The 14,018-nt window shown below is 49.7% G+C and overlaps 1 protein-coding gene across 2 annotated transcripts; it reads left to right on the forward strand.

The window, feature by feature from the left end:
• Positions 1-1,330: 1,330 nt before the first annotated feature.
• Positions 1,331-5,812, forward strand: DIRAS3 (DIRAS family GTPase 3). Of its 2 annotated transcripts, none has more exons than XM_063345015.1 (3): positions 1,331-1,348; positions 2,119-2,211; positions 2,433-5,812. In XM_063345015.1, exon 3 carries the CDS (start codon positions 2,517-2,519, stop codon positions 3,111-3,113), a length of 597 nt encoding a protein of 198 aa, XP_063201085.1. In that variant the 5' UTR covers positions 1,331-1,348; positions 2,119-2,211; positions 2,433-2,516; the 3' UTR covers positions 3,114-5,812. The 2 variants fall into 2 exon arrangements, with proteins under 2 accessions (XP_063201085.1, XP_063201084.1); XM_063345014.1 differs by lacking the exon at positions 1,331-1,348 and adding an exon at positions 1,384-1,674.
• The last annotated feature ends 8,206 nt before the right edge of the window (positions 5,813-14,018 follow it).

Here is a 14,018-nt window from a genome sequence, read left to right on the forward strand (position 1 = left end):
CTCCAGCCCTCCCAGCAGCTCCGGGGCCTCCTCTGGCCCCGCTCCAACAGCTCCGTGTCCTTCTGCTGTTGGTGCCCCAGGGCTGGAGGCAGCACTGCAGGGGGGTCTCCCAGAGCAGAGCAGAGGGGCAGAATCCCCCCCTCGCCCTGCTGCCCACGCTGCTGGGGATGCAGCCCAGGCTGCGGGGGGTTCTGGGCTGACAGTGCACATTGCTGGCTCGTGTGGAGCTTCTCACCCACCAACAGCCCCGAGTCCTTCTCCCCAGGGCTGCTCTCAGTCCATTCTCCACCCAGCCTGGATTGGTGCTGTTAGTACGAGCTGAGACTGGCTCTCCTCAGGGAATCAGGGCTAAACAAATCACACCTGTCAACACGATAAATGCTGAAGCCCTGCTGTTACCAAAGCACGTCCTCAAAATGGTTAATAGTGACTAATGTTGAGGTACCATGTGTATATACTCAGGGATAAGGAGGATTTCTGCCCTTAAGTCTGTCAAGGATGATTAAAGAAAGAACTCCTAATCAAGGAAACCAAGAACTGTTAACATTCCTGAGGAGGAACATCCTGCAACAGATCAACATATGAACCTTGAAAACGCTACTGAACAACATGTTTTGGAGAGTTTAGCCAACTAGGCAAGATAGCGAGGATTTAAAGTGTCCCAAGCTGAACCACCTTCATTATACTACTAAAAATCACACCCATAGGCCAAGAAGACCCTAGATCAGGTGAAGACCATTCGCCGGAGCATGCATTATTAGCTATAACTCGATTGTGCAAGTGTATGTAAATTACTAAACAATCAAATACAGTTAGGAGGTACGAATATGACAATGATGTTGTAAAACGTGTATATAAACTGTGCTTGATTTGTGGGAAACCACCAAGCACCCAGGAGCCTTGCACGACTGAAATAAATAAACCAGTCTCGTCCTGGTGTGTGAGATTGGCCATCCACTGCGGTGTCCCTGGGGTGGTTTGCTAATTAAGACACCTATATTAACCCGCTAATGGGCTAAGCCTTGTCCCTGGTGTGGAGCTTGGTGTGGTCCCACTCTGGGTGCCTGCGGAGAACGGGTCTAGGTCTAGCTGAGCTCCCTCCATGAGGGCCGGCGGCCATTTTGGAGCGTGAGGGAGGGCCGGGCTCCGCGGGCGGGCAGGAGGGAAGGGGGCTGGGGAAAGGTCTGAGCTCGGCCGCCCACCGCCATGGCGGGGCTGTGAGACGACAGCCGGTGGCGGGGCGCCCTCTCCCGCCCGCCATAGCGGCCAGGGAGGCGGCTGGGGCGGAGCGGGGCCGGGAGGGGAGCGGTCGCCTTGTGCCCGGCGCTCTCCCCGCGCCGTTTCGGAGGTGAAGCAGGGGGGACGTGGCCGCCTTCCCCGCCAGGCACTGGGTTATCCGGGATGCCTTCAGAGGGGGTGCGGAGAGACGGTGCCTGGGGTAATTCCTCATAAATCAGGAGAAATACAGCTTGTGATTGTGAAATACAACTCCGTATTTTATTTGCCGGTGTGAGGGAGCCATGTCAAAGTAGCGGACCTTAGCGGCCATGGCCCCAAAGGTTTGGCGGCTTCCCTGGGGGAGGGCTGCAGTATCTCAGGTCATCCCTACCGCTTTTCATGGCAGCGGGGGAGGAAAGCTGACCTGTATTTTTACGCGTTACAGCAAAATTAGCCGTAAGTGAGCTGGGGAGCGTTAGGTGAGTGACGGGCGGTAAATCCTGTCAGCGCCGGGGGTCTGAGGTGCTGGGGGGCGACGGCGGGCACGAGCATTTGTGTACGGAATGAGGGGGACGGAGCACCAAAAACTCGCCTCCTTTAAGCATCAGATTCAGGTCGTTGCGTTGATTGTTTATTTTTGTGGGGGAGAAGATTGGATTTTTATGTAGGCGCAGGCAGGTGCCCTGCCCGGATGGGCAGATTTACCCCCCCCACCACCACCACCACCATCCCCGGAGCGGTGTCGCGCCCGGCCGCCTGCACCGTGCTGTGCCCGGGGAGGTGGCACGGCCCGCTGCGGTGGCATCTATCCATCCATCCATCCATCGGGGGAGGAGGGAGGCGGCGGGGGCGGCAGGGAGCCCCGCCGAGCCTCCCCTCCCCTCTCTCCCCTCCCTGCAGCGGCGGGGCTCCGGCCGGAGGCGGCGCAGCGTCCCCACCGCTGGCAGGCGGGTTCGGGCTCGGTTCGCTGGACGGCGGAGCCGATGGCTACAGGTAAATTCCTTCTGACTTATTTAGTGTGTACGGGGTGTATGCCGGGGGTGTGTGTGTTTGGTTGTTATTTCTCCGTAACGCAAGAAAAAAGGGTGGGAGGGGAGTGACTTATTTAATCGCTTATTTCAATAGCGTACCGTAAAATTACCGAGGTGGTGTGAACGATTTCTTTCTCTCCCCCTGCTCCTCTCTTTCCCTTTTCCCCTCTCTCTTTTCCGCAGGCCACCTCTGTATAGGGGTGTGTAAACTTGAAGAACTCGGGCTTTTTCAGTTAAAATCTTCGCTGGTATTGCAGCACAGCAAACATGCCTGAACAAAGCAATGATTACAGAGTGGTTGTGTTTGGAGCAGCAGGGGTTGGCAAAAGCTCCTTGGTGCTTCGTTTTGTAAGGGGAACTTTCAGGGAAACCTATATCCCCACAATCGAAGATACGTACCGGCAGGTAATCAGCTGCGATAAGAGCATCTGCACCCTTCAGATTACAGACACCACGGGAAGCCATCAGTTCCCTGCTATGCAGAGGCTGTCGATATCCAAAGGGCATGCTTTCATCTTGGTGTACTCTGTCACCAGCAGGCAGTCCATGGAAGATCTTCAGCCCATCTTTGAACAGATTTGCCAGATTAAAGGGGACATCCAAAAAATCCCAATAATGTTGGTGGGTAACAAAAGTGATGAGACTCAGAGGGAGCTGGATGCCAGCGAGGGGCAAGCGTTAGCCAGCAAGTGGAAGTGTTCCTTTATGGAGACATCAGCCAAAATGAACTACAATGTGCAGGAGCTCTTCCAGGAGCTCTTGAATCTGGAGAAGAGGAGAACTGTCAGTCTCCAGGTGGACGGAAAGAAATCCAAGCAGCAGAAAAAGAAAGATAAACTGCAAGGCAAGTGCTCTGTTATGTGATTGACTTTGGCTGGACTCGCACCACTGCATGGTGTAATTAGAGCATGGACTCCCACAAAATACATTTCTGCTGGAGGCTTCAGATAAATCCATGTCTTATAGGGCTATTGCTTTTCTCTGAAATCTCTGCTGGATTATTTTATGTGTTGGTTTTAAAGAGGATGGCTTTCTGCATGTGTATTTTTTTAAATCAATAAATGTTCAATCTTAGCCATTACGCGTGACTAGAATTTTTTAATGCAAGAAGTTCACAGAAGAGAAAAATGTCAGTCAGAAACAAACATCCCTACTTCTGTGAGTATGTACTAGTTTAAGTATTTCCAGCCTGTTAGCTTGAAATAAATCATGGTGTCTATAATGTATATACTTGTTGTCAGAAATCTATTGACGAGAGCAAATCTCTAACAGAGCTAGGCATTTGCACTGTGAATAAACACGTATGTGGCTCCAGATCCTTACATTTTTGACAGACAGGCTGGCTTGCCGGCTGAAAATGCATTTTTTCCATGGTAGAAGTTAAGTTTTCCTGTGTGCTGTGCAACCTGTGAGACCTCTGCAGTTCTGAGAGTGATTAGAGGCTTACCCACATATAATTGGGCTGTTTGCTTTTTTTTACCCCTTTTGCTCTGACTTGCCCCGTTCACTGAGGCGGGAGGTTTCACATGCTCTGGCTCCAGATCCAGGGGTGATTCCGCAAGCAAGAGCTGCCTCCTTCGTGAAGGTAATTGAACTGTTGTAGGCACCAGATGAAGTAGTGGTTGGTTATCCTGGCACTGGTTATCCTGGTTATCCTATCACCTTTTTTTTTTCCCCTCAGCTGTCAGTCTGGTTTTGCATATGGCTGAAACTACTTTTGCAGTTTTCTTGGAGTTCTCTTGGGTGTTATTTCCCCCCCCCCCCCTTATTTCATCCAAGTTACGCAGGTTTTAGTTGAGACTTATGACAAATGGGTGTAGGTAACACTGCATCCGGAGGAAACATCTACGTGTGTAAGCTGCTTGTTTAAAGCAAACTCCTCTCTAACAGAAACTTGTAGCAGCCGGTTCCCACAAATGAAAGGACTGGAGACATGGACTTAGTCTCTCCCTTGTTGTGTGTTCCCCCCACCACCTTTTTTGGCTGTTGTTAAGAGACAAGCAAGACAAGCCTCATCTGCAGTGCGCGGTTGAGAAAGAATTCAAGAAAATAAGTGCAAGTATTCACTATCAGCGTGTGCTGTAGATCTCCTGCTTTGTGTATGCATTAGTCCAAAGAGAAGACCATAAGGGTTTCAGTAATTCACTGTGGATTTGATTTTTACACAGCAACATAGTCTTGATGCAAGAGAGGCAGGAGAGAGGAGGTGCTTCTTCTTATAGCACTTTTCTAGTGAAATGATTTTACTGTTGAAGATTAATAAAATATGGAGCAGGAGATGCTGGAAAGTACATACCCTTTCTTAGTTTGAAAGCATTAGTGTCTATTAATAAATGCTTTTCTACATAAGATGCTAGAGGAGGGCCTGTTCTCTCAGCTGTTACTTGCTCACATGTTGCAGACTAATACACAAAACCGTGAGGTTTGTATCCATGTTAATATATCATATATCTGAACAACTCTTGCAATCGATGCTGGCTCCTGATGCTCCGTTATCTGCTGTGTCTGTCCGTGAGCTGCTTTTCTAGTCTCCTCAGGCTGTTCTTACACAAACTATTGGTTTGGGGTCAGTGTGTGCCAGGGGAGTTTGCCCCAGTTACAGCGGAGCCCTCACGCCGTTTGATTTCAGCACAAGACCTTACTTGTTACGATTTCGGAAACCCAAGCAAAGTTCTGCCTGAGTGTTTGGTGCTGACTGAAATGTTACGCTTACTTGCCAAAATAAAGTGTGGATTTGCCAGGCTGATACAAAGGCTCGACACCTGATTTTTCTCATGGGAGATGATACCCCGGCGGCGTCCCGTACTGGAGCGGTGGTGCATACTGGTGCAGGGCGCTCTGCCACTGCTGCGTGGAACCTTTGCTTCTGTTGCAGTCAGGAGTGAGTCAGGCTGAAGGGCGGCTGTAGAAGCAGCCATAATGGCTTTGCTTGGCAAGAACTCTGGCTTTTTCCTCTCTAACATCGTGCGTGGATTTTGATCTCTCTGTCCTTTCATTTCCAAGCAGTCATGCAATGTTTCTCTGTGGGTTGTTTTTAGCATCTGGCAATTATTACTGCAAAGACTATTTCAGTTCCGTTCCAGCCTTTGAAACCCCTATAAGTCATTTTATATTTAAGCCTTTTTAAAATGTCATGAGACCTAATAACGTCTCTACAACTCCCACTGCCTTCATGGAGATGCCTGTGCAAAGGCAGGGCAGCATGTATCTGCAATTATTCCCACAGCCGAGATGTTCTGCAGTGTGTCATTATCACTGCGGTGTTTTCTGTGTGCGTGGGATGGAGATCGCTGAGGCCTGGGGTCCGGCAGAGCACAAGCAACAGCTAATATGAACAAATCAGGTTCAGTCCTGCCTTCAGCTGGCAGAATGGCTGGCAGGTCCCCCCAAATCTCCCCTTTCCCTGGAAGGAGGTCCCATGGGACTCTGTGGGCGGTGGAGACGTGGGGCGCTCCTGGCGATGCGGGATGGTGGTGTGGGGGCATCAGCACCCCACGTCGCAGCCCAGAGCAGGTTGGGAAGGAGCGATGCCTGGTGTGGCTGTGTAAATCATCTATGTTTTGGGTGTGCTAGATCAATGGTATTGTAGATTAAAGTTGTATTAATAAATAAATTGTATAATTATATTTGTTTCCATATAAACTGAGCTAGTCTGATTTTTGGGTGTTTGTAATCTATCGTTCTTATAAGAAGGGAAATTTATTTTAATTGAACTGATGCCTATCAAGATGTTGGCTATTAAAAGTTCCATAAAAATCTAAATTACAATCTTCCCAGGAGTTATGTAGAGAACGCCTGTAGCTAGTAACAGTGAAAAATACCATATTGCCTGGGGACATTCCATAATTGTTACGAAACAGTGGCCACATTCTACTTGTAAATGAATGTTAATTTATAAACCTTGTATTTGGATCTGCTTCCTCCTAACCTGGGTCTGGTGGGTTTGTGTGTGCTGGGGCAGCCAGTGGCATCGTTCTTTGTGTGCTCGTATAGCCAGTAGTCTTGGACTAGCGTCATTATTCTGGAGTGATGGCATAGCTGTGGAATTATGGCCCTTGGACTAAGTGGAGAATAGCTGAAGATCCATTGTTTTTAGGGACTGATGGGTAAGTTTTTGCTAAAACCATACTTGAAGTAATATGTGCCTCCTGCAGATAGCATTTGGGGAGTTTATGGCACGCATGTTTTAAGTTTTATTTCTCACATAGGAGCAATTTGCTGAATTAAAGGAATAATTTTTCTTTAAGTATTAAAGTGTTCTGTAGTGTAAGGAATATGTTGGTAGTAAATGCTTTAGCGTTTTTTTTTAATAAGTGCAGTTTAAAAAAGTGAACAGATCTGTTTGGGTTTTTTTAAAGAAGATATTCTGATTAAAGGCATTCAGGTAAAAGCATTTGTCTGGAGTAAACCAGCAGTTGTGACATCAGGTACAGCTCCTCTGTTGTGTTACAGGCTCTGTCCTTAGCTGCTGAGTGCCAACAGCATGCCTTTTCATGAGGCAGTGCCAACATGTGCTTTGTGGAGCTATTTATCCATCCTGTAAACTGTTCAGCGCGGAGACATGCCTTGACACACGGTTCATATCTGGCGAGCAGGATGGTAACTTGCTGTTTCTCAAGTTCGTTGGTTTTCTCTATCTTTTTTTTTAATTATGTTTTATTTTTCTCATTCAGTGAAACTCCATTCAATCCCAGAACTCACTGCTCTTCTGAAATGTTCTTCAGATGTGGTGAGGCAAGGTCAAGGAAGATGCTGATACAACTTGTTGAGTTGCTATTAATGCCTCCATAACGTCTTTCCAGGATCACGAGGGGAACACAGTTGACTGTAAAAATTCTCTGTGCGATGTCCTGAACGAATGATGAGACCTGCCGGTGTGGCTGGATGAAGGCTGAGACATTTCAGGCAGTGTCACTTACTGGTTTGACCAGCAAGGTATGTATTTCCAGCACTACTTTAACCCTGTCTCTCTCCACCATCATCTGCTTTAAGTTGGAAGCAACGTGGAATGAGTGGACCATTAATACAGGTTTTCCTTTAGATCCATGTTTCAGAATCTCAAGCTTGCTTTAAAGCTTTGGTCAAATTTTGCTCTGAAAAATCAATCCCTTGTTTTCCGGTACTGTAGAGCTCTTAAATAATTTTCAGAAACAGCACTGCGGTTCCTTCCCGAGGACTTGTTCAGCAATATTCAGACTAGAGGTGTCGAATCAGAAGAGGTTTAGCAGACAAAGATAATAGCTCTGCAGGTCTTCTGTTTCTTTGCTGGAGGAAAAATTATTATGGCACCTTTCATTTTAAAGCTGTTCCAAGGTTTCCTCTCTGTAATCCAGAAATTCAAACATTTATCAATTAGTAATACTTATTATTTCCACGCAACACTTGGCGACTGACTTGAGGCAGCTTCCTTCCTCAATCTGGCCAACAAAATTAGGAGAAAATACCAGGGAGGAGAATCACGAACAGCTCTTCTGTGACTTGCAAGAGAAAAATGTGAGCAGTAGCTGGAGTGTCCACCCACACATGGATTTTAAAAACAAGCAGCCAGAATATTGCTATATTCTAATTCCTCTTCCCAGAGCAAAGCAGGCACATGATTAATGTAACAAACAGCTCTGAATAACAAGCAATATTGCTTTATATGCATGGTACGTAGCTACAAGGTACTTGGTGCACTCTAGAAGACTAAAAGTGCATCTTAATCATCGTCTGCCGTCTTCTACAGTTTCTGTGGCGTAAATTAAGTACGTCAAAAGCATCTAAGAGCTAATAAAAATGTCAAAGACCCCTTAAAACTAATTGTGGCACAGCAGCCTCCTAGTTAATGGCTATTGCTGCATGCCAGGCTAGCACTGCTACACCTGAGTGTTTCCTTTTTCCCCACTTCTGAACCTACATCTAACAATCTCTTCCTGGAAGGTATTTGATTTATTTTTAATGACTGCAATTTTAAACATTTCACTGATAACAATATGTCATTAACATACCCATGATGAGCCCCCTGCACCTCACCAGGTGAGCCCATGATGTCTCCTCCAACTGCAGGCAGATGGTTTTCCTACCCTGCTAAAACACCTGGGCAGCACAGAAGTAAAAGCTTTACATCTTCAGCGTCAGCAAGAATCTTGTTGTTTTGCCTCTGCTTTTCGGGAAGGGCAGTTGTGACAGCTGTCTGTACCCAGAAGTGAGACTAAAATAAAACACGTCAACACCATAATGACATCCATGGCTGAGCAACCTGAGTGAGCAGCGGTGTGCCGGGTCATGCAGGAGAGGCGCGGATGTTTGGTTTGCAGTCCGTCACCCAGAAATATGCAGAATCCATCAAACATCAACATTTTCTGCTCAGCAAAGCCTTCGGGTGAGCTTTACCCAGCCCGTGGCTCCTGGGGCTGAGTGTGGCAGAGCAGGAGTGGGCTGTAGGTGCCTCCAGCTACCCCCTGCAGCCCCTCGATGTGAGGAGGGGGTAGGACACGGTCAGGATCTGCAGTTGCGTGGCACGATCACATCCTTGGCACCAAGAGACAGCACAGCAGAGGGGGAGAGCTGGCCAGCAGAAATCAAAACCATTTTCTCCCAGTGGAAAAGAGAAGTTGCTCCTTTTTACCCAGAAAGACAGTATGGGCCAGGATGTAACAAGTAGCTTGGTGAAGACTCCCTTTTTAAAAATGCATCCTGTTTTTCCACCCAGGTAAAGGTAAGAGGAAGTCAGTCATATCTGACAGATTTATTCTGTGTAATTCTACTGTTTGGTTGGGTTTTTTTTTCCAAGGATCAGTATCTGAAAAGCTTAGGCACGTGTCTGTGTGTAAACACGAGGTTTCTGTTGGCCGCAAAGAAGGGATGGTTGAACGTGCTGCTGTTTGCCATCAGCATCCAGGCTGTTCCTGCAGCAGGATCACCTGCCCCTCACCCCGAACCGGGGTGGCGTGTGGGCAGGCGAGCATGGGCTGTCCCCTTCCTGACTCCCTCCACCCCCAGGAGTCCCTGCTCCCACCCAGACGTAGGGTGGGAAGTGGGCAGAGCACCGCACCCAGCTCTCCGGCACGGGGAGCAGCGGGGAGCTTTCCTTTTATATCTCCGTGATGCATTTCTGCCTCTCAGACTAAAAATATCTAAGGATGGAGATATGAAGGCTCTTCTCTCCTACCTTGTGGTTTTTCCTTTGTTCCTACGTGGTTTTCTCCAACTCCTGCATCCCATCTTTTGCCTCAGAATGCCCGTGGGCCATATGCACTTGCTGAAATGAATACAGAGTGAGGGGGTAACACAATATACTCCCTCTGCCTCCCAGGAGCAGTGCCCCACAGCTGCGAGACGTGGGTCTGTCCCTGGGCAGTCCCAACATGTCATTTCTAGAAAGTAAAGGCCACAAAAGGAAAGGGGGGGGGGAATTAATAAATAAGGGGATGTTTGGGCTCAAATTGTTTCAGCTATTTCTGCTCTCAGATGCTTTACCAGCTGGACAAGCTGGAACAGGGAGATTGGCTGATTTCTTGATTATCTGGAAAGATGAGCCAGAATGTGGCTCAAAAATGGAAAATATTTCTATTGACTGCAAGAAATTACTCTTTTCCACAGGCATAATTCCAGGCATTGATTTCTTACGTTCTTTTTTAGGTGGAAAAAATAGTCTTTACACACAAGAAAGAGGATGCTGAAGTGTGGCTGGTGTTTGTCCGTTATGTGAGTCATGTGTAACAGAAGGGTATTTGGTGTTTAATGGGGTTTTTTTGTTGCATTCATTACTGCTCAAAACGGCCCAGCACGGCCCAGCACGGCTCCCCCAGCAGCAGCCGTTTTCTTTCCATGCGATGTTGCAGTCGGAGGATTTCAGTTGTGTGGAGCATGGGGAGGTTACAGCCTTATCAGGCAATTTTTGGCTGCCGTGTGTTTTCAGGCCGCGATATGGTGCCGGTTGCTCTTGTAAATCTTGCTCTTTGACATCTTGCACGATGTGAAACAGTGTGGTTTTCTTACGGGACAGGGTCTTTTATCACACACACTCCTTTTGGACAGGCTTTGCCAGGGAAGGGCCGGGTCCACCCATCCAGCGTTGGAGATTTAAGTGAGGTACTCCTTCATTTGTTAAAGAAATAGTGATAAATAGTAAGGCAAAGTATGCTTAGGGAGGGTTCAGACCACGTTGCCAGGGGCTGGCTCCTCGGGACACAGGTGGGCAGGCAGAGGTAGCAAAGCCTGGGCTCTAGCTTCTCTCCGATGACACTGTAGCTGGCTGGTGCATCCTGCATCTTTATCCATTTTCTGCTGGCAGAAGGGGCTGGGGAACCTTTCGGACCCTCTTCCCCGAGCACCACAGGCACTGGTCCCCCGCCCCTGGCTGGCGCTCCCTGGAGATCTCCCCGCGGGCTGAAACCCCTGCCTGTTTCTGCACTGGAGCTGGCTGGGAGAGGTGAACTTGTACGATTTCTCTCTTGGGCTTTCTCCTTTAGCAGAATCTATTCAACAAAACAAGCCAAGGTATTGATTTTTTTGGGGTTCATTAATTCAGGCTTTGCTCTGGGAATGCAAGAACACGCAGTGCTGGGGTGGCTGGGAGGGAGATGGCTGCCAGCAGCGCAGGGACCGTGATGGGAGGGAACGGCAGCCGTTACCAGGGCAGGAACGGTGATGGGGGAGCAGGGACCGCTCTCGGTCGGGGACCACAGTTGCAGGCTGTGACCCCAGCACGGAGGAGCGATGAGGGATGGCTGCCCTGTAAATGACACCGCGCTGTCTCCTCTACCTCCGGTTCTCCTTCCCCGCGTGGCTACATGGAATTTGATTACTCTCCTGCCCTAGAGAAAACCTTTCTTGTCTGCTGGCTGTGCACATCTGTCTGGTTTATTTATAAAGTACCTTTCTGTAACTGTGACTCTGGACTCCGTGCCCCAAGAGCTAAACCCACAGGACAGCCGGGGTCACCCTGCGCCAGTACCTAACAGGAGCAAGCTCTGCCCTGCTCTCAGCTATTTCAGGATCTTTTTTCTGTGCGTTTCTAGTTAAGTATAAGCTCAGCGGAGCCACCGAGTCAAAATTCCCATTCTGTGCACATCCTGGGGAAAAATCACTGTGGTTTTTTGGGGGGGAACATGAGACAATATTGAGGATTTCTTAGGGAGGGGAAAAAAAAAAAAAGCGAAGAATGAGTTTTTTTTTCTGCTCTGCCTGCTCCATTCTCCCTGCCCGGAGAAGGGCAATGGCTGGGCTTGGCCGGCTTGGGCCCCCACGCTGACTTCTTTGGGCATCTTGCAAGAGAAGTGGGCAATTTATGCAGGGTATTGGTAGTTCATTTTTCTGTCTCCAGCACCTTACTTTGTGGTGCAGGAAAGCATCTTCGTTCGTGGTAGTGTCAGAGTGAGGCATCTGGCTGATGTTTTTTCTGACAAAATAAGTTTTTGTTACAAAATGATGAATGCTTAAAGTCAAAATGCATCATAAGAAGTGTCAGTTTTAGAACAAACTCCCACTGAATACAGCTTTGGATACAGGCACCGTGTGGGCGCGCAGCAGCCCAGCGTCACGCCTGTGCAGCCTTTAACTTAGGGTTGGCTTTTGGTCAAATCGGGGGGAAAAAAAAATAAAATCACTGTATTTCTCTTTTTGCATCCCTCCCCCTGGGATGACGCACTTGACATTTGGGCACCGCTCCTCCAGCGCTGCGAACGTGAGGCTCGTGCTGATTTTCCACGACGCTGTCCGTGGGGCAGCCGTCCCCCGCCTTAGACCGCGGCCGTCCCCCCCCTTGGACCGCGGCCGTCCCCATGGCATCTCCAAGCACCCCAGGAGTTATTAGCTGCTTGCAACCACGCAGTTATTTTGATGTCCATGTCTGCTGCCTCTCTGTTGCGTGAAACGCTGCGTCTTGTTCCCTAGCAGGGAGGAGGCGATACCCTCACCTCTGGAACTGGATTATTTGGGAGCTGCACGCTCATTGCTCTCCGCAGTGCTCCTCTAATTGCCAACAGCAGCTCCACTAATTGCCTTTAAGGAGAGATTTATGCAACCGCTGCTGTTTCTCTTGTTCAGCTGGTTGTGCATCCTATGTTCTGTGTATGATAATTTCTCAGCGTAAGCGCCCCGAGGCGCTGGGAGCATCCTCTGCAGGGCATCCCTCAGCTCTGGTGGGCAACCGCCGGCTCCCACCAGGGTGCTTGGAGCCTCCGTGGGGCACAAGGAACAGCTTCTGGGGGAAAAAAAAAGTGTGTGTCCTGAGAGACAGGCGGTCCCCGGGAATGGGCTGTGCCGGCATTTGGGAGCTGGGTGCTGGGCAGGCTCTGGTGTTGCCCCTTTCCCATGGGCAATGGGTGGCAAACGGGCTGGGGGAGCTGGTAGCCCCCGGCAGAAGCTCCACTGGGCTCAGGCAATGGCCCCGTGTAGCGGCGGGTCAGGGGCTCCTCGCCCAGGAAGGTTGCACTGCAAGGCAACAGGTAGTTGATTAACGCTGGTTAATTAAGCTGACGGTTAGAAGTGAATTAGCAGGTAGCTGCTTCCTTAGCCCACGAGAGGGCGGTGCTCCCCGGGGCCCGGCTGGCTGGCGGCGGAATTGCTCGAGGAATTTGTTCTCTTTTGGGAGTTTTCCCAAGGGTGCTGGTTTGGGGAGTATTTTGCACTGGGGTGTAACGTGTGTCAGTGTCCTTCCGTGCATCCAACACTCGCTTTACAGTGCTGACGTGTCACCAGCTGCAGTGCAGGAGACGCGCGGTGACAAGGAGCCGAGCAGGATGGCAATGCCATTGCCACTCTCCCCGTGATGGGACCGGCATTTTCTCCCCCCCAGCTGCCTCCCCTTCCTCCTGTCTCCTTTTTCCCCATCCCAGTCCCTCTCAGGGTGAGAGCTGGCAGCAGAATTTGGGTGCTGGGTGCGGGGCTGCCTCCCCCCCCATACCACCTCCAGAGGGGGAATCCCAGTGTCCAAACCCAGCATCACTGGAATAGCCATAGAGATACAGGAAAAACACCCAACTCCCTATGTCCTCCAGGAGTTGAACAGCAACGAGTCTGGTGTAAAAACAGGACCGAGACCAAATGTAAAGTGATCTAATGAGTGCTCCTGCGAGCAGCACCCGATATTTAAGCGTCAATCAACGCCCTCTGCCTCTGAAGACAAACGTATTCCCCAGCAATTCCCAGCATCAAAGCGCCCAGCCCCGCAAGCAGAGGCATGTCGGGCCCGTCCAGGCAGCAGACGAGTCTTTGCAGATGCCAGACCTGCTCCTTGCCCCCGGGGCTGGCGCTGCCTTTGCTCCTGCAAACGCCGTAGGGCGCCCGGTGCATCCCCTGAGTGTGGGAGGCATGGGGATGCTCGGGTCTGCTCCAGTCCTTGGGCACACGCTGCTCCTGGAGCAATCCCTGTGGAAATGACCTCAGGGGGGATGAGTCCGGCCTCGTGAGCAGATGGGATGACGGGATTTGGATGCGAGATGGGGATTTTGGATGCGAGGCGGGGATTTGATTGCTCAATCCCTGGTCGATCTGGAAGAGGCGTGTTGCACAGTGGTCGCCTGCACGTCTCCGATGGGATTTGGTGGATGATGGGGTTTGGGGATGGGCACGGTGTTCCCCCATATTCTGCTCCCCAGGGCTGTGCAGGCTTAGGCTCCGGAATAAAAAAATTAAAGTTAAAAAAAAATTAAAATATCAGTAATATAATTTTTAAAAGTATTTGTGCTTGCCATTCCAGTCCCCCGGCCTCATCAGGGATGATACTACAGCCCTGCAGTCCAGGAGGCACCCAAGGCGCCACTGGCGATGTGAATCCCCCGATAA

The sequence above is a fragment of the Chroicocephalus ridibundus genome, chromosome 8, assembly GCF_963924245.1.
Source record: "Chroicocephalus ridibundus chromosome 8, bChrRid1.1, whole genome shotgun sequence".
Lineage (NCBI taxonomy): Eukaryota > Metazoa > Chordata > Aves > Charadriiformes > Laridae > Chroicocephalus > Chroicocephalus ridibundus.

Excerpts from the sequence above, each read along its gene's own strand:
- DIRAS3 (XM_063345015.1), top strand. The coding sequence starts at position 2,517 with ATGCCTGAACAAAGCAATGATTACAGAGTGGTTGTGTTTGGAGCAGCA.